Consider the following 20,315-nt stretch of genomic DNA (forward strand, 5'->3'; position numbering starts at 1 on the left):
CCTGCATAGAGTCAATGTACAGCCCAACACAGCAGCTATTCTGAATTTAGCCTCACTGCGTATATTACTTGGTTAACACCTATTCAAGAATCTACAGTAAGAACTTCAAAGAAACAAGAAAATAAAACTTCAGAAAGAAAGAAAGAAAAACACTTTTAAAAATTACATTTTTAAAATCATCACTCATCTCAGGAAAAACAAGATGCAGAGAGGTTTGCAAGCACTAAATGAATTCTGCACTTACCAAGTGTCTCAGTATATCTGCTGTTGTTGTTCACCTACGGCAGCTATTAGTTATCTGTGCTGGGGCTGTTATTCCTTATTCATGTGAAAAACAGAGTGTGTGTCAGGGAACCTATCTTCCTCCTTTTCTGGAAATGAAGAAAAGGAAAGATGACTCCCCTGGGCAGCTGCCGTGTGCTGGTGTTTGTAAGCCTTCCCCTGCGGCTGTCTTTGCAGAATGTGCAGCGTGCAGCTGTGCATTGAAAACTGATGCAGCGAGAATTTATTTGGAAAATACTTCCCCTGATTTCCTTCCAAAGCAGAAATTGCAAAGCACAAAGCTGTTTACTCTTTGGTCATTTTTTTTCACTATTTTTTTTTTCTTCTGGAAGATTGATTATGAATGATTGCAGATTTTATGTGATAAAATAACTCAGATATCCTTTCTCCTGGTTTGGAGGACCTAAAGAAGGTTCAGTATTCTGCACAGTTGTCTGTGGTTCATAGTGCAGAAAAGAAGTGCACGTTACAGGCTTTCTCTCCTCCTTAATTTTATCTTTCACTTTCAGATAGTGCCCACCTCAGCCTTGTGCTGCTCTTTAAGGCAAGAATGTCCTTGTCATCCATTTCAGAGCTGGAGACTGAGATCTTCAACTACATTGATGCACATCAAAGTGACTTCATTGAGGTAGGAATTGTACTGCTAGGAAACAGTTGAGGGGCAGCACTAATGTACTGGAGGCTCACGTTCCACATGACAGATAAGTGTTTGCTATTTAGAGAGCAGTAGGTTTCAGGTCTGGAGTTGGGTATGCCACCTTTGTGCCACAAAGCAAAGTTGCAAAAAGACAATCGATGCCGGGGACTCTCCAGGTGGAAGAGGTATTTGCATGGACATTTGCAGACTGGGCTTGGGCAGAGAGGCTCCACTGAGTCAAAATGTACCAGAATAGGAGAAGTGACCAGACCTCACAGCTCCTACTGCTAATGCCAGGGAGCGTTGCAGAGACGGGTTGGCATGGGGCTCTAATGATTTGCTGGGGGCCAAGGCTGGTGAGTGCATTTTAAGCATAAGAAAGGTAATCCTGGCTCATGGCAAATCTTTACCAGTTGGAAAACATACAGCTTCCGTCACATTGCTGACAGGATGGAAAGGAAACATATTCCAGTGTGATGCTTTCACATACGAAGATTAAATCACCACACATTCCTAGGTTTTAGACCAACCAGCTTATTGAGCTGTTCTTTTCTTCCTGTGCAGAATCTCAAGGAATGGGTGGCTGTGGAAAGTGATTCTGTGCAACCAGACCTGAGGAAAGAAGTTGTACGGATGATGTCATTGGCAGCAGCCAGGCTTGCAGCTTTGGGAGCCACTGTTAATTCAGTAAGCCTGGGGTCACAGCAGGTGCATGTCCATTCCTTGTATTTAAAATGTCATATTTGTGCATGTGTCATGTTTTACCCATTAATTGTAGGACAGAAAGAAAAGGAAAAAGGTCTGAATTTTTACCATGGTTTGTTTTTTTTTTTATTTACCATGGTATATTTCTTCTTGATGGTGTACCACAGTTAATGCATCAGCTCTTCACCAAAGTCTCCACACGAGGAAGCAACTTTTTCAAGGAAAATGTTACCAGAAATAGGACCTTAAGTGTCATCTTTTTTTTTTGAGGGGCTCAATGATTCTTGGAAAACAACAGGTAAGAGTTAGCCTCTGAGAAATGTTTATCTCCAGTTTACTCATCTCATTGAGGCTGTGGCTCTTTCCTGCCCCAAGCTGCTGGCTTTCTGTGCTCAGAGGAATTCAAAACTCATGACCAGGGATTCACTTTTCCTTCCTATGAGGCTCCTGGGAAGGTCAGTAAACCTCTCAGCTCAAGAATCTTGCGGCACAGCAATATTTTATTACTATCAGGCCATGTCATTTACTAGTCAAAATGAATGCACTTAAAAATAAAACCTGAGCACATGGCATGCAATTATGATTGCCAAGATATGTATCAACAGCCTGTGTCAATAACAGTAGGGAATACATTACCTGTTGTTGAAGCAGAGATCAGAGGCACATCTTTCTGCTTAGGGCCTTCTATTGCTGGGCAAGAAGTAGCTACATTTTAGTATTCAACAGATTTATACAAATCAATATTACTGGTGAATTTGAGGAGGTACGTGCATTCTTTTAGCTCTTATTTTTCACCCCTGTGAGATGTCCAGCCTCTCCTGGCCAAGATGTGGTGATCTGTTCTGCATAACTGTGAATTATAAGAGTAGTTTAGAGCCACAACCTGTTTTCAAAACATTACCAAATTTCTGCTGCCAGCAAAGTTTTATTCTGTTTCTTTATCTGAAGTTGCAATCCTCCTGCCATCTGTCTGTTGAAAAATAAGTCCCCAAATTAGCTTCTGTGTAGCTTTTGACTATTTTAATGTCACAAGATATGCTTTTGTCAACACAGCATACAGTCAACTTTTTATCCTTCAGTACTGAGAAGTACTAGTTTAGTAAAGAGTCCATTTATTGCAATAAAATGTTAGAGAAGCTCCATAATGTCCCAGCAGAACATGAAGGAAAAAAATCTTAATCTCTCTAAGTGGGTTAGATTTCAATTCAAAATCCGATTTAAGGACTTGATCAAATCAACTGAATATGCAGAATTATTTGCAATGAGTTCTCCAGTTCTTATAACATTTGCAAGTTTTCAAAGGTTGCTTTTATAATGTTGATCTACAGTTGCTGAATGGCCAGCACCTTCCACTGCCACCTGTCATACTTGGGGAACTTGGCAAGGATCCCCAAAACCTCACCGTCTGTTTCTATGGCCACGTGGATGTACAGCCTGCCAAAAAAGAAGATGGCTGGAAAACTGACCCTTTCACATTGACTGAAATCAATGGTGTGTACCCAATTATAATTCTTCTGTCATCATTTCAAATATGACTCTGAGATTTCCAGTAGGAGGATGTTCCCTATATTGTTAACTACAGCACAAGAACTTCTCCCATGGAATCTGATGGGACGAATCCAGCAACTTCTTGATACCACGCTGTGATTTGTGAGACTCATCACTGACTGCTTAATAATTGGTGTGGAAGAGCTACATGAGGTTAATGTCACTTTTTAGTGATCATTAGAAAGTGCACTTCTGCTTTAAGATTGGGTTGTTGGATCAGTCACTGTAATCCTTTAGCACCTCCTCCTACCACACTGGAACTTAGGAGCATTTCATAGAACTATAGAATCTTCTGAGCAGTTGGAAGAGACCCTTAAAGATCATCTAGCCCAAATCCCCTGCAATGACCAGGGACACCTACAGCTACATCAGGTTACTCAGAGTGTAAGTTCATCACGACCTTGAACGTCACCAAGGATAAGGCTTCCAACACATCTATGGGCAAACTGTTCCAATGCCTCACCACCCTTATCTTAAAAAAACTTTCTCCTTATATCCACTCTAAATCTCTCCTCTTTTAGTTTGAAACTATTTCCCCTTGTCCTGTCATAACAGACCCTGCTAAAGAGTCTGTCCCCTTCTTATAGTCCCCTTTACATACTGAAAGGCCACTCTCAGGTCTCCCTGGAGCCTTCTCTTCTCCAGGCTGAACAGCCCCAAGCTCTTTTAGCCTGTCTTCATTGAGGAGGTGTTCCATCCCTTAGATCATGTCTGTGGCACTCCTCTGGACACACTCCAACAGGTCCATGTCTCTCCTGTACTGAGGACTCCACATCTGGACGCTACTCCAGGTGAGGTCTCACCAGTGCAGAGTAGAGGGGCAGGATCACCTCCCTTGACCCACTGCCACACTTCTTTTGATACAGCCCAGGTTATGGTTGGCTTTCTGAACTGCGCGGGCACACTGCTTGCTCATGTCCAGTTTGCCATCCACCAGTGCCCCCAAGAACTTTTGGCAGGGCTCCACTCTATCCTTACACCCCCCACTTTATGTTGATAGTGGGAGTTGCCATGACCCAGCTGCAAAACCTTGCACTTGTCTTTGTTGAATCTCATGAGGTTCACCTGGTGCCACTGGGTGGAAGAATATGAGTCCTCACTTGAGGTAGCAATCCTTGTCTTGCAATCAGCTGAGCATGATAAGTTCACTGAAGGAAGACAAATGGTGGATGGTGAGTTAGAGAGAATTCAAGAATACAGGGATTCTGGTTCCTAGTCTTGTAGCCAGTAAGTCACTGTTTCCCATCTGCTGGGACTGGTTTCAAACAAGTTTAGTAAGGTAACCCTTTCACCTACAGTGGGGACTTCCACACATATTAACTGCTGTACGTGAAATTAAAATCTGTCCTATGTAGTATACAGCTGATTGTTAAAAAATTATTCTGCAACTGTACTTGCAGTTCACACTTCTGTGGTGGGTGCTCATCTGTGCTCTTTTGCTGCTTGTCACCTATGCTGAAACTGCATCTTGTGCAAACTCTTCAGGCATATCTGGAGGGATCAAAGAGCTCCTTTAAACAGGCGTGGAAATAATAATGAAATAAACAAACAAACAAAAAAAAACCCCAGCATGTAGCAGAAACTGCTGTATGAAGTAAACAAAATTTAAAACAATCACAACAAAAACCAACATAGCATTTCACTGGTAAACAGCCACCACCTTAATTTAAACCCATCAACGAAATCCTGATTCTGTTGATAGCTCACTTGACATGCTGGTACAGCTTCTGTGGCAATAGAAATTTGCAGATTGCATTGATGAGACTAAACAAGTTTAAAATTGCTTGAAAGCTTTTTTCTTTTTTTTTTTTTTTTTTTTTTTTTCATTTAAGGAAATCTCTATGGGCGTGGAGCAACAGATAATAAAGGGCCTGTGTTGGCTTGGATAAATGCAGTGGAAACGTTTAGAGCCTTGAAAATAGTAGGTATCAGTGAGGACTTGGTAATTATTATAGTATCTCTCTGGAGGAATGTATTTGCCTTCTCGTGACTTAGATAATATGTTTTCAGTCCCAACAGTGTATGTGTATCTTGAAATATTAGCTTATTTCTAATGCCATTTATAGTGCACTTATCACCCTCCAGTATGAATGTGTACTTGACTATTTTTATTGTCAGTAGTCTGTAAGCAACGTAAAAATGGTCCTGCTGTCATTGTCCCGCAAAGGAGAATACTGTGCAGGAGACAGTGTCAAAAGCTTTTACCATATTGCTAATAGCTATGAGGTCATATTTAATAAGCAGACAAAAATAAATCTTTGTCATTACACCTTCCCCTAGAAAGCAGCACAGACCATCCGGCAATGTTTCTAAATTTTTGTGGTTGTTTGATGAGCCGTTGGTGAACATATTCATTGCACAAGTTAATTTAAATCTAAACATTTCTTCCTGAACTTAATTTGAGAATTAAATCAAACCAGAGAACATCCTTACAGCCTATAATCAGAAAATGAATTGAAATGGGAATCTGAGATCATGTTTGTTTCTCCTATAGGATAGGTCAGCACTTGTAACTCAATATTCTACAGAAGTTCTCCTAGTTACTCTTAGAAATGCATTCTTATGAGCTAACAGGGCTACAGGTTCATGAGGACAACTATCAGGGATTCGCCAAGAGCGCTTTCACCACCAGGTGACTAACCTTCATCATGGGTAACATGCTGGGAAAACAGCAGCAGTGGAATTTTGCAAGTGATTCCAAGATGGGAATCACTAGTAGTGCAAGTTTAAGAGACCAGATATTTTCTGTGAAAATGCGATTGTTATTACACACACTTTCCAAAGTCATCAATATTTAATATTACTGAGAGAAATCCCATGGCAACCCAAAATGTTTTATGGAAATAGAAGTGAAAAGATATTTCTTAATGCATTGTTATTAAAAAAAAAAACAAAAAAAAACAAAACAAACAAACAAAAAAAAACAGGTTTAGCAGGAAAACTGTATGTATGTATGTATCTACCAATGCAATTCTATTAAAACAATCCATATATTCCATGTTGTTCTCTTCTGAATATGTATTGTAAGCCAGCCTGCTTTTGCTTTTTACAGATTCCTCTTTATTTTTGAAAGTGCTTGTTCCTTATCCAGACTTCTCTGATGTTCATTCAGGCTATGCCAGTAAACTTCAAGTTTGTTATTGAAGGCATGGAGGAAGCAGGGTCTCTGGGGCTGGAGAAGCTTCTTGAAGAAGAAAAACAGGGCTTTTTATCAGACGTTGATTACATTGTGATTTCAGACAACCTCTGGCTCAGCAAGAAGAAGCCTGCCCTTATATGTGGGACTCGAGGCAATGCCTGCTTCTCTGTGGAGGTGAGGGACGTGGGTTTGTGTGAAGTGGGTCCCTGATAGTGAGCAGTGATGTATCTGAGATCGCATCTGTCTCTGAATGCAGAGAAAGGCTGAGAGCAAGTTGAGTATTTACAAATGCAGCTCTTCCTTCCATGCTTTTCATTGCTTGTGCAGATTTCCCTCCTTATTTCAGTTGTTAGCCTTATTTGCTTTCATCAGTTTCTCTTCAGTTGCCATTTCTCCGCTTTTGATCTCTCCCCTATACCATTGCTCTCTTTCTCCTGTTCCTGCTGTTTCTGATTGCCCCATCCTCACATCAGCCCTCTTCTGTAGTAGACGACTGGCCCTCCAAACCTATTCCTCCTGCTGCTTTTTTTTGCCCTTTGTCAGCAGGTATTGCTAAATGCAACATCACTGCCTAAAGATATTCAGCTCAGTTGGATCTCCGAGTTTAAAAGCAGTGCAAAATTTTTTTAACCATTGGCAGAAGCAAATAATGGTGCACTGCATTATATTGAGCAGCCAATGTGAGCTACTGTGAAGTGAAATTTCATAGCTGGAAACTTTAAGCATAAAAGAATTCAGAGAGAGGATTAAAGAACTAGAGAACTAAAAAAAGATCTATATTAACCTTCATGTTTGAAAAAGAATGAAAATTTGTTTTTAACCAAAAGAACCTCAGTAGTTTTTATTCAATTCGTGCAAGTCTTGGTTAAGAAAAATGAGAACATTAAAACATCAAAAATGACCTCTGCCTGCTTCCAGACAGTTGGCTGTAATGAGGTTTAGAGAAGAATAAACAAGTTTGTTGCAGGAATATATTTTACAATAAACCTGAGCGTGAAATTGTGTCTGGAAAAATAACCCATTTAATAAACCAAATGCCTTTTTCTGTTCTAAAGTTGTGTGATTCAAGAGAGCTCTGAATTCTTATTTGTTACAATCAACAATTCAATTCAAACTTGGACGTATGTTTTATAAATGTAGAATAAGGTTGTGCCTTTGTTATGAAGATTTTTGCACTTATTCTACAATGCTAAAAACTGCAGTATGCAACATACTTATGATGTATTTAGTTTTACTGAAGTAAAGGAGGGAATGGAGAAGGATTCTTTCTTTCAAATACCTGTAAGTAGTATAGACAGCTGAATTTCTCTCTCCATTGGTTAACAACAGAGGCCTATCTTCTCTTTACTGGTAGCAGATTGTTCCTGATGTGTTTCCCATTTTATGAATAGAAACATAATAGTTTTCTATTTGTGGCCTCATTTGAAAAGGTGAGGCTACCAGTTTCTGAGGAAAATGAATACTCACAAAAGAATGAGGTGGGGACTACTGATATGTAAACTTTGTTTTTGGCACAGGTAGAAGGTGGTTACAAGGATCTTCACTCTGGAACTTTTGGAGGCATCATTCACGAGCCGCTGACTGACCTGATAGCTCTGCTGGGTAATAACATGCACCGTTGCAAGAGTAGCTGGGGAACAGTAACTAGCAATCAACCCAATGAAGATCAGTGCTATGTTTAATTGACCTGTGTAGGGCAAGTCCAACAGAAGCATGATTCCTAGGTTTCCAAAGCTCAGCATAGCTCATACCTCAGAGCAGCTGAGGAAGGGAATGTCCCTTGTGTCTGCTATGCTTTCAGTCTAATATTGATCTGTTAATTTAGGATGGGTTAGGACTGTGGGCAATCTGAATATGTATGCAAGTAGCAGCGCCCAATCTAATGCTGATTTGTTTCTGAGTGGGATGATGCTCTCATGCATGCAGTTGGGCTGACCCACCTACACACTGCAAACAAATACCAGCTCAGTGCTTTTCTTACTAAACATGAAAATGCATCAAGTGAGGCAACTTGATGGATGCAAACAGTTAGAGTAGTTGTTTGTTAGAGTTATTCATTTCATTAACTCAAAAGAGTTAATTAAAAGGGAAAAGAAGTTGCAATTGCCAAGTAGAAGAAAGAAGTCCTACTTTTACTGATATCTTCATTTTCTTTTGTAGACAGCCTTGTAGATCCCACAGGTCATATTCAGATCCCTGGAATCTATGATGCTGTCGCTGCCCTGACAGATGAGGATAAGAAATTGTGTGAATCTACTGAATATGATATAGAGGAACACAAAAATAATAGTGGAGTGAAAAAACTCCTCTACAGCACCAAGGTAAACATAAATGCATAGCAGAAATAATTTAAATTACACATTCATAGTGTTTATGGATAAAGCCAAACTGAAAGATATTTTCTGCCAAAGGGAAACTCAAAATAAGGGAACATAGAGCACCAAAAAAATAAACAAAATTAATCTGTGAATTTAATGATAATAATAATCTGTGAAATTAATGAAACTTGGAAAATGAAAGCTTCGGGGTAAAGCAATCAAAAATATGAAAAATCAATGAAAAAGAATAATGCAAACTAAACAGTTTGGTTATAAGCCACTTTGCCAGAATTAAAAAATACATTCTAAATAAAAATTACAGATAAGGGCTGGCTTAGAAAGATCTCTCTGCACAGAGGGTGGTGACACACTGGAACAGGTTGCCCAAGGAGGCTGTGGATGCCCCATCCCTGGAGGCATTCAAGGCCAGGCTGGATGTGGCTCTGGGCAGCCTGGTCTGGTGGTTGGCGACCCTGCACATAGCAGGGAGGTAGAAACTAGATGATCATTGTGGCCCTTTCCAACCCAGGCCATTCTATGATTCTGTGATTTTATGACTTGCAGCTGGGAAAAAGGGTATTTAATATTTTTATCACTAATGTAATTATATCAATATTAGCTTTTATTTCTGTGAAAAAGCTTCTGAAATGGCCTAAGCTAGACTGTAATAACTGGTCTTCTATAAGTATAATTAACAGTAAATAAGTTTTGATGCTTTTCCTAGATGTGGATGAAATAGTGGAAATTGCATGTATGCATAAATCTCCAGTCTCAGAAAGCTGGAGTACAAAGAAAGAGAGGCACTCTGGAGTTCTGCACTCAATCCAGTTTACACAGTTACTTGGAAAATAAAAAGAAAAAAAAAAGAAAAAAGGAGGAAAAAAAAAAAAAAGATGTCCTATCACTCCTCTCCTCTTTAGAATGAGCACTTTATTTTTTATTTATTTATTTTTTTCCCCTTATCTCCTCCAGGAAAAGACGTCATACCAGTTACTGAACATTATCCCTTTTCCACTTACCACTTGGGTCATTAGTATAATTTCTCTCCTGTATTATCTGAATTCGGTCTGGCTGAACTGGTCACAGGTTTCTTCTGTAGAAGTACTGAGATCCACAGACGGTCAGATCAGTTGTTCTGCTGTAACTTGGCACTAAAAAATTCACTGCCAAAATATTTTTAATTGTGCTTCAACTTTCTTATTTTGTATGAAAGGCTTTTCTCATATAAATGTTTCTAAAGGGAAACAAATGTAGACTGGAAGGAAGTAGAAGTATTTTTTGAAATGAAAAGATAGAATCAGTTTAAGTTACAAACCAAACATCTTGAGAGCTCTGTGTTCTAAATGTACAACATGGGTGGAAAAAGTGTGCTTCTTCAGTTTGATTCTACCAATTGTGCACGGCTCCAGTGTCATCCCTTCTATTTTTTATCTTATTTTTTGAAGGAAGAAATACTTCTACACCTGTGGCATTATCCTTCTCTCTCTATTCATGGGATTGAAGGAGCTTTTCATGAACCAGGAATTAAAACAGTAATTCCAGCAAAAGTCATAGGGAAATTCTCAATCCGCCAAGTCCCCAACATGGATCTTTCAGATGTGAAACAACAGGTAAGAAGCTAAAGCCAGGTACTTTCTATTGTGTAAGCTAAGTCCTCATAGCACCTCACATCTTTACAACCTCCATAGTAAACTGAATGAATGTTTCTTGCATTTAGCTGTTTACAAGGGTAGTTTCAAGAAGATGAAAGATTCTAGATGGAAAGTGTTTGCCCTGCAGGTGGTGGACCATTTGGAGAATGTATTTGCCAAGAGGAACAGTCCAAACAAACTGAAGGTGTCCATGCCCCTGGGTGCCAAACCTTGGGTCGCTGATGTTAATGATCCACTATATAAGGCAGCAAAAAGGGCAATAAGAACAGGTATGTCTCTTCTTTTTCAGTTTTTGATATATCTGCAAGTCTGCAGGGGAAATGTGCTCATCCACAAAGAAAAAGGACCGTGCTATACTCACCATAATGAACTTCACTGATTTTGACAGAACAACTCGGTCACAAAGCCTTTCATATCTTGCTGAGTTGGTCTGCATTTGCTAGGATCAGCCAAAAAAGCTTGTTTAGTTCTTTCATGTACTCATACAGAGATGGAATAGTAAAGTGCAACTGATTTGTTAAGTCAATTGACTGTGCTCTCATAACAATTTCCACTCAAGCTATTCATGTTTGAGCAGAATGTAGGTATTTGGTAGTAGAAGAAAGCATCTTTTATTTCAGTTAACAATTAATTCATTCTTTGCATGTGTTTCAGTTTTTGGAGAAGATCCAGATTTCATTCGGGATGGTTCAACAATTCCTATTGCCAGAATCTTTCAGACTATAACACAGAAAAGGGTGATAATGTTTCCGATTGGAGCAGCTGATGATGGAGAACACTCCCAGAATGAGAAAATAAGCAGGTTTCTTTCATTTGTTCATTTCTGCTTTAAGAAAAAGCAAGGACAAACAGAGAAATTTGCAGTCACCACAGGCACGAAGGAGGACTTAGGACACAATATTTTTCTCATCCTTGCAGAGGTGGTTTTCCTCATAGCCTTCTCCTGAACCAGAATAATCAATGATGAAAGACAGAGTTAAGGGGGTGACAGAGTAGTTTTGCTTGTTAAACTTGTGCTAATACATGGGTGATTTTTTAATACTACTAAGAAACTTTTGTTGGTTCTTTTTGGTGGGCATCCTCACTGATTTCTCTGAGATACTCAAAACTTGGAGTAGGCCACTAGCTGAAAAGCTGATTGACCTGTGGACTTTATTCTCTTTCCTTTTTCACAGACGCAACTATATTGAAGGAGCAAAAGTGTTTGCAGCCTTTTTCCTGGAGATATCAAAGCTACGTGGGCAGTCGCACGAAACTTCCAACCCAAGGACCAACAACTGGTAGACCCTCACAACCAAATTATTTAAGCACATTTTAGTTCTTACGCTTTGTAATCACTTCCACTGATCTGGAAAAACACATAAATCACATGTTCAACGGACCTGAATGTGAGGAAAAATAAATACTGTGCTATTTTTTGGTATATTGCTGTATGGGAACTGCTGAATCACGGCCTGAACCTGATTGATCACCTGAGGTGAGCAATGAGTCAGCCATGGGAGCACAGGTGAAGGCAATTCACCTGGGCTGCCGGAAGGGGTGGAACCTGGCTCACCTCTCCTAGACCCATTTAAGAGCTGACTGCCAGTGGGAAAGGATCTCTTCTGGAGATCCCTCCTCTGGAGATTTGCAGTGAGCCCAGGACACGGGTAAGCACTTTATCTATTCTCTTTTTGTTATTATAACCTGCTTAGCCCAACTGTCTGGTTTATTTCGTAGTTATAACATCTTTATGTTCATTGATTATACAATCACTAAATGATATGTGTTTGTTATTCAGTCAATATAATGAACTTATCCCTGATGCTATGAACATAATTCATTTCTACGAAGTGGAGTGTGCTACATTTCAAATTTCAGAGCAAAGGGAATTTTGATATTTATTTTGTTAAAACTGCTTTATTTCTCTTTTATAGTATGCAATGTTTATGCTATTTACCTCATATTTCAGTTTCTGAATTCATGCGATTCATACCACTTGTTTCCTTCTGCCTATATACAGAATCTCACTATGAGCCTTTCTGAATAAAGATTACAGTTATGTTAACCTTGTCCTTTGCAGAAGACTCTTAAATAGGAAGAGCAACACAGTCAGCTGAATTTGATTCAAAGACTTGCCTATGAACATTTATTTCTGAGAATAATTGTTACAGTGAATAAGTATTTCTAGGTCTGAATTCTGTTTTTCCCCCATTTAGTTCAAATTTTTTTCTTCTTGCGCTGTGAGCACACTATTAAGAATCACTATGTAATGCGTTTCTTTAACACTGTGTTCCTTTTTGTACAGTAGCAACAAAGTTTTTTAGTAAATGTGCTTTGGCCAAAGTCAGCCATCAGAAGGATGTCTTTTTCCACCAAATCAGCAATTATTAGTGGCTTAAAAAGCATCGATTCATGTTGATAATTGAGTGTGCATGATGTATATTGAAATTAATAGTTGAGAGTTCCGTTTGTTGTTTAGGCAAAGCATCTAGTACAAATTACACAACTGTAAAGCTGTGGTATTAATCTGTTTACTTTGGGTTACTTCTTCATAGTGAAACCTAAGTACTGTTTGTTTCATATATCGTATTTTGAATAATCTTATAAGAGGATGCTTTGCTGATTAAAGCTGCCCAAACTAGAAGAAAACAACCTTGTGGACGTGTATAGCAGCATCTAAGTCATGGGTGCCCAACCTTTTGGTTTGCCTGGGCCACACCGAATGAATAAGAATTGTCTTGGGCCATATATACATAGGTTGTTCCAAGAGTAATGCCTCCTATTTATTTCCATGGAAATTACTACAGATACAAAGTGTCCAATAACACTATCTGATAGAGAAAATTCTCAGCTACAAAATACTATTTTTCAACGTAGTCACCATTGTTAGCTCTGCATTTTTGCCAGCAATGAACAAGGGCCTGCATCCATGCCATAAAAATCTATAGCATTGGAGGTGACTCACTGTTGCCACTGCTGAAACATACCACCCACCACCTCAGTGTGCTCACATCCACTGTTTGATCTTCATAAACATTCAGCAAGCATTGGCAAATGTCGGTGGGTGCATTTTTTTCTACATGGAGGAATTCAATGATAGATCTTTGTTTCAGATGCCCTTGTGTCAGACTGCCCCTTGCTGCCATTTGTTATACTGCAAAAAAAATGTAATGGAATATTGGTAGGCTGCTTCAACTTCTACTGCCATACCACCAAAAAGTGCCTTGGGCATCGTGGGCCAACACGATAAAACAAGATACATTAGTTTTAGAGCAGCTCTCATAAAATATACAATATTGCTAATATGTAAGTAACAAAACATTTAAATTTTTAATATTTTTCTTAAAACACTAAAAAAGAGAGGAACAAAAACATAAAACTAGTGGGATATCTGACCTTTTTGTGAAATTAATGCATCAGGCTGGTTTGATGGCAGTGGTTGCAGTTCTTAGAGAGGTCTCAAGGTGCTCATTAGAGACTTGTTGATGAAATTTCATTCTTCCTGTACTTCATCCTTGAAAATAGTTGTTCACAAACGCATATACTGCTAAAAAGCGATGACATGAGTGAGGGTTAACTGTGAGGTGAGAGATATTTCTCTCGGAGAAGATAGGGATTATGAAAGTCTTTGCTGGCAGGAGCTCTAGCTGCACTGCCCAAGCTGCAGAAAGCAAAGGTAAGAACTGGGAGAAGGGAGATCGGCCTGTTGTAAGTGAAGATTAGGCTCAAGACCATCTAAAGAACCTGAAGGTGCACAAGTCCATGGGACCTGATGAGATCCATCCATGGACTCTGAGGGAAGTGGCGGATGAAGCTGCCTAGCAGTTACCCAATATATCTGAAAGGCCATGGAAGTCTGGAGAAGTTCCCACTGACTGGAGAAGGTTTTCAAGAAGTGGAAAAAAGAAGACCCAGGGAATTACAGGTCGGTCAGTCTCACCTCTGTGCCTGGCAAGGTCATGGAGCAGATCCTCCTGAAGGCCCTGTTAAGGCACATAGAAAAAAACATGAAGTGATGACTGGTAACCAACATGGCTTCATCAAGGGCAAGTCACGCCTGACAAATTTGGTGACAATTTATGATGGAGTTACAGCATCATTGGATTAAGGAAGACCAACTGACATCATCTACCTGGACTTGTACAAAGCATTAGATACCGTCCTGCATAACATCGTGGTTGCCAAATTGGAGAAAGATGGATTTGATGGATGGACCACTCGCTGGATAAGGAAGTGGCTGGATGGTCGCACTCAGAGTTGCAGTCAGTGGCTCAGTGACCAAGTGGAGATCAGTGACAAGTGGCGTTCCTCGGGGATTGGTGTTGGAACCAGTGCTGTTTAACGTCTTTGTAGGTGACATGGACACTGGGATCAAGTGCACCCTCAGCATGTTTGCAGATGACACCAAGCTGAGTGGTGCAGTTAACTACCTAGAGGGAAGGGATGCCATCCCTTCAGGCTTGAGAGGTAGGCTTGTGCCAACCTCATGAAGTTCAACAAAACCAAGTGCAAGGTCCTGCATCTGGGCTGGGGCAATCCCAAGCATAAATACAAGTTGGGTGGGGAATGGCTTGAGAGCAGCATTGAGGAGAGGATTTGTGGATGTCAGCTGGTGAAAGACTCAACATGATTTAGCAATGAGCGCTTGCAGCTCAGAAGGCCAACCGTATTTTGGGTTGCATCAAGAGAAGCATGACCAGCAGTCTGAGGGGGGTGATTCTGCCCCTCTACACTGCCCTCCTGAGACTCCACCTTAACTACTGCATCCAGTTCTGGGGTCCCCAACTCAAGAAGGATACCGAGCTGATTGGAGCAGGTCCAGAGGCAGAGGCATTTCCCATGAAAATGATGAGAAGGCTGGAGAACCTCCCTGACAGGGACAGGCTGAAACCTATTTTCAAATTCCTTTATCAAAAGTGAAAGTACAGCTGTATATTCTTTGCTGTTTAGCCAATACATAAAAATGCATACGATTATTTGCCATTGCTTGAGTCGGCACTGCACAGAACCACCCTTCCCATGACCTGATTTCAGTCAACACAGCATTAATAGCACTCTGATAGTTTGGCTGTTGCTGGGCAATAGGTGCATGCCCCGGGCCACTCCTTAGGGAAGAGCCACCATTATTATAGCACTGAGCAGAGGGCAGGCCAACTTGATTGGTTGCCTAATGTAATTGGGGACATCCTGTGGTACCTGAGAGTTGCACAAATCAAAACCCAGTGTGAACATGGCCAAGAGAGTGGCACCCTGGAGCACCTTTGGAGACACTGGGTACTTAACGTGGATGGTCGAGGTCTGCTTGTCTCCCTGGTGTGTTGTGCCAAGGCTTCCCTCCTAGAAGGAAGGTGCAGGTAAGATGTGTTTGAGGGAATCAAGTAGTCAGGAGTGTGATTCTGTTCCCTACTGCTTGTTACTTTAAAAGAATAAATTGGACCATCTAATATTCATTTTAAATTAGTGGGTTTAATTTCAAGTTAGGTGTGGAAGGTTTTTTTTTTTTTTTTTTTTTTTTTTTTATCTCGGGCAAACACATTTTGTCTCAAAAGGCAAGAGTAAAAAATGTCACAGTCAGCTAAAATCACAGAGAATGAGTGAAATAATAGGCTGCTGACAGCAGGAGCTGAAGGCACAGGAAGATGAGCAGACTCCTGAGATGCAGAACTAATCAGGTCGCCATCTGCCTTGAAAGGGGAAGATTAAGGTGGCTCATGTTGTTATGTTTATTTTTTTTTTTTTCAGCAACTTTACTCCCAAGAAGCTTGCCTTTGACTCCCACTAGTCATTCCTCTTAGAATAGGGCATTTAGCTTGTTTGGAAAATGCCTTGCTAGTTAAGGATGGTCATAGTCCATGTTTGGACAGAGAAAGTTGTGCAACTGTCCCTATACTGGTGACATAGGAACCCATGCCAAAGTGGCCAGCGCTAGTGAGGATCCAGAGTCCCCTGGTTCCTGCTGTAAGCTTCTACATGTGGGCAAAACACTGATTCATGAAAAAGTTGTGAGCACAATGTTCTCATCATGGTCTCCTTGTCTCATCTTCACTTCGCTCATTGCTAGGGTGTCTACATTGACAAAACTCGTACATGGAACTTAAGGAATTGGGAGTAATTTTGTTAAATGTACAGCAAATGCTTTTCCATTGTTGGAAAATACAGGGACTTTGTGCAATAACACAAGTACAACCAAGGACAGGTTATAAAGAAGCTTCATCAACTCTGATCAAGTGAGAGCACATTCAGATGGCATCTGCCCTCTGCTCCCTTGTCCTCTGCCCAGCAATAACAGGGACCTATATTTTGTTTCAGAAAAAAGAAAGAGGTGAGGAAATGCAACATCCCAGCATTAAGAAGGCCAGTTATCAATCCCCAGGAGGGGAGTACCCCTGAAGGGGCCTGCTAAGTGCCACATCTGTGTGAAGCAGCAACCATTGGCAGTGTGGGAGGTGGCTTGGTGGGGCCTGCAGGAGCTCCTAGGGTGGGAGCAGTCACAGGCTGCTGTCTTTTGGCTGGAAAGAATTTATATATAGTTAATATTTAGCTATGATAAGCTTCTCAGCCACACTTCTCAAAGCTTAAATATTAATAATTTTACCACGTGGGATATTGCTACATTAAATTATTAAGTAACAGAAAAAATAGGACAGGAAATTCAAACTGGTTTGCTAACAATGAAGGCACTGTCATCTACCAGTTTGTTTATTTTTTTTCCACAGATTTTTTTTCTGTTGACGTATGGGCCTGAATGTTCTTTTTCAAAGTGCTGAGAAGTCACCTGCATATTTTCACTGGTTTCTAGCAAGGCATGACGATAATCTACTGAAGGTAGCAGTGCCTTCCCAGCCTGCCTGAGACAGCAGTCCAGGAGAACCTCCCAGCAGATTCAGCTGTAGAACGAGTTGTTTGTGATGGGTGATTAGGTAGTTCCTGGTAATTTCATCTACCCTTGCTGACTTTTAAAACATGCAAATACTTTCTGAAAATATGCTTGCATTTTATAACCTAATTCCTCTGAGGTTCCTTGTGAGGAACTTGTCATTTTCACTTCTTCCTCAATGCAGGAGCAGCAACTGTACTTTGCGGACCTAAGTAGATGTGTAAAAGTGCTTGCTAAAATTTAACTAGGCCTTGAATTTGGATTCTATTTGCTACAAAACATTACCCTTGGAAGAAGGAAAGAACAACAAAACTTTGCTCAGGCTTCAAAGTGCACACTGCACAAGGTGCATCTTTGTCAGCAATGACAAAATGGTCATGTTCCTTAACAGATAAACATTTGGGAGCCTTGTAGTGTGTGTACAAAATGTTTTGTCTGTGCTTATACAGAATTATTTTCTATGACTATTTATTTGTATTTATTTTTATGCTTCATATTTGTAATTTTTTTTTTCTTTTCATTTCTTCAGGAGCTGAATAGGAAGCCTGTGACATTCCTTGCAGCATGAGGCCTGACGGTGCTACTCATGGGCTACAGGAAAGGATTTGTAGGTACAGTTACACTCTTCCATTAGAATTTGAGAACCTAAGTATTTGCTTTAAGATGGTGAGGGGAGGACAACACTTAAGAGAAATTATCCACTTGGGATTTTTTCATTTCAAATTGCAATAATTGCAGCATGAGAACTTGTCAAACTGCCATAAATATGCTTTTACAATGAAAAATCCTTCTTGAAGCTGCTCAAAATTTTCCTTGTGCTAGATTGTATGAAATTATAGGAAATTCAGATAGGTAACTTCTGATCAATAATTAAAGCCTGTGTACATGCTGTCTTGCTTTTCACTGTACCTATCTATATTGCAGTTCTAATAACAGGAAAAAGGTGGAGAAAGAAGATGGTTTGTGTTACATTTTGTTTACATCAGTTTCTCTACGTTAAAACAGAAGTCTGACTGAGAGTATAAAGCAGCAGGTGAGCATTTTGTTCACATGAAAATGAGTAACTATGGGTACTTGAAATGAGTTAACTGGCACATTTGTACTGTAAAACCTACGGATTAGTGATGTGGATAAGAAGGCACAGCCTGTAGTGAAAGCATGGGTCCAACAGGCACCATGACCTGGCTGGAATGCCACAGCAAAGCGCAGCCTGGTCTCCTCTGCATCCAGTGCTGGCATGGCCGTTGACAAGGTGGATGGTGCATCTCGGCACCAGGCTGAGCACAGGGCTGCAGGCTCAGGCTTCTTCCCACAGGCGGTGGCAAGGAATGAAGTGCAAGGCTGGTTCAGCGTGAGGTCTGCAGGGGCAGCCCCACAGCAGTTCTTTTAGTCTTGCTTTGCAAATGAGAGGAAAGTCACCACTTGATAAGGCTTCTCAAGGGTTGTTTTTTCCTGTGGGAAAAGCATTTTGAATTAAAAAGAGGGAAAGGTACATGTGCGTGTGTGTGTATGTGTCTGTATATATATATACATATAAATGCATACGTAAGTGACAAAGAGTTCCTGTTGTTTACATTGTAATTATTCTGGTTTGTTTTTTCTGTTTTTTTTTTTTTTTTTTTTCCTTATGACTGTGATTGCATAGGCAGAATAACACTGTGTGCAGACTTTCTTCAATAACTTGCTACTCTGGGCATTCTACTGATGGTTGTCAATCCCTTATGATCACTGCTGCAGACTATTTGGCCATCCTGTGAACACCATTCAGCACTTTTAGGAGGGCCTGTCCAAGATGTTACTCACATGGCTATGGTCAAATTCCATAGTCACAGGTGTTTCCTTAAATGGGTGTGATATGCAAGAAAACCCCTAACTCAAACTTGTTAAGTATGATTATTGTGACTGCATTTCTCATCCTAAATGAGATAAAGCTTTCTGTTTCTTGTATGTGAATGAGCACAGAAAATTATAATTCTGTCTACCTTTCCTACTTAGGTTACACAGCTAGGTAAACTCCAGTACTACTCTAAATAAGCAGCATTTCTAGTGAAATAGCTATTTTGATGTTGAAGGAATACAGCAACTACAGAATCATTCCTAATGTCACTTTTTCTTAGAAATTAAATACATTCTATGCTCACATTTCATTTAAAAATGAAATATTAACTACTTAACCATTAGCATATTTATTTAGTTTGTATTTTGATATATTTTAACCCGTATAAACATTTCAGAATAAAGAACAGGCGTTTTAATTTGCAGCAGGACTTTAATTATGTATGTATCTAAATCAAAGTGTTAAATGTAGGCATGTCTGTAAACATTTAATATAAACTTATTTATTTATTTATTGTTACAGATTTAGTTTTCCTTTAATTAGTAGCTGCTCTGCATTTATTGCTGCTTTTACAATACTAACGGCTCCCTCTTCAGGCTATACCGGATACTGTCCTGGGTACTACATTAAGTACAGATGTTACTTGAGACGCAGATCTTCAGAAATTTCTAGAAATATAAAAGAAACGTGTAAAATGCAGAGAAACTAAACCTGGAGGACATAAAAACGTTGCTTTGTTGTTTTTCCATTCTTAAAAAAATCAGGAACAATTATGCTGTTATCAGTTAAACTGTTCTTAATTAGATAATTTTTAAATCACCAGTGACTTCCTACAGTCTCTCTGTAGGCTTCAGAGTCTACAAAAGCGCTTAAATGTTGTTGTAAAGGTACATATACATCTATATCCTAATATATCTGTACCAAACTCAGGGAGTCTTCCTCTTTTTAGATTTGTTATTAGATAAAGGATAATTAAAATATGCACTACAACCCTTAGGTACTGGACAAAAAAATAATATCCTTCTCTCATCAGTGTTCTGCGTTACACTTAATCTAATGAAACTCAGCAGACTTTCACATGCATTTCATTTGGCTGGGGCGACACTATGATCAGGCAGATAGTTTTCCCAGAGTAAGGCTTACCCCCTGTACCCCAGGTGTGCTGATCCACATTTGGTGAAATCACAGTCGAAACTTCACTGCATAAAACCTGTGGTAGTGGGAGATCGTGTCTGCGTTCTTTCCTTTTGAGGGTCATGAAGATGCTCAGAGGGCTTGAACATCTCTCCTATGAAGAGAAGCTAAAGGAGCTGGTCCTGTTTGGCTTAGAGAAGTGAA

At 39.9% G+C, this 20,315-nt stretch overlaps 1 protein-coding gene across 1 annotated transcript; it reads left to right on the forward strand.

Moving 5' to 3' along the window:
• Window positions 1-832: 832 nt before the first annotated feature.
• On the forward strand, window positions 833-11,565 carry LOC306945182 (beta-Ala-His dipeptidase-like; the record flags this gene model as incomplete). The annotated part of the gene is made up of 11 exons (XM_079533887.1): window positions 833-910; window positions 1,484-1,627; window positions 2,953-3,115; window positions 5,005-5,093; window positions 6,285-6,485; window positions 7,829-7,913; window positions 8,472-8,632; window positions 10,075-10,239; window positions 10,409-10,550; window positions 10,936-11,083; window positions 11,457-11,565. 11 exons carry the CDS (start codon window positions 833-835, stop codon window positions 11,563-11,565), a joined length of 1,485 nt encoding a protein of 494 aa, XP_079390013.1.
• Window positions 11,566-20,315: the final 8,750 nt, after the last annotated feature.

The sequence above is a fragment of the Tetrao urogallus genome (genome assembly GCF_951394365.1).
Source record: "Tetrao urogallus genome assembly, chromosome: 3".
NCBI classification, from domain to species: domain Eukaryota; kingdom Metazoa; phylum Chordata; class Aves; order Galliformes; family Phasianidae; genus Tetrao; species Tetrao urogallus.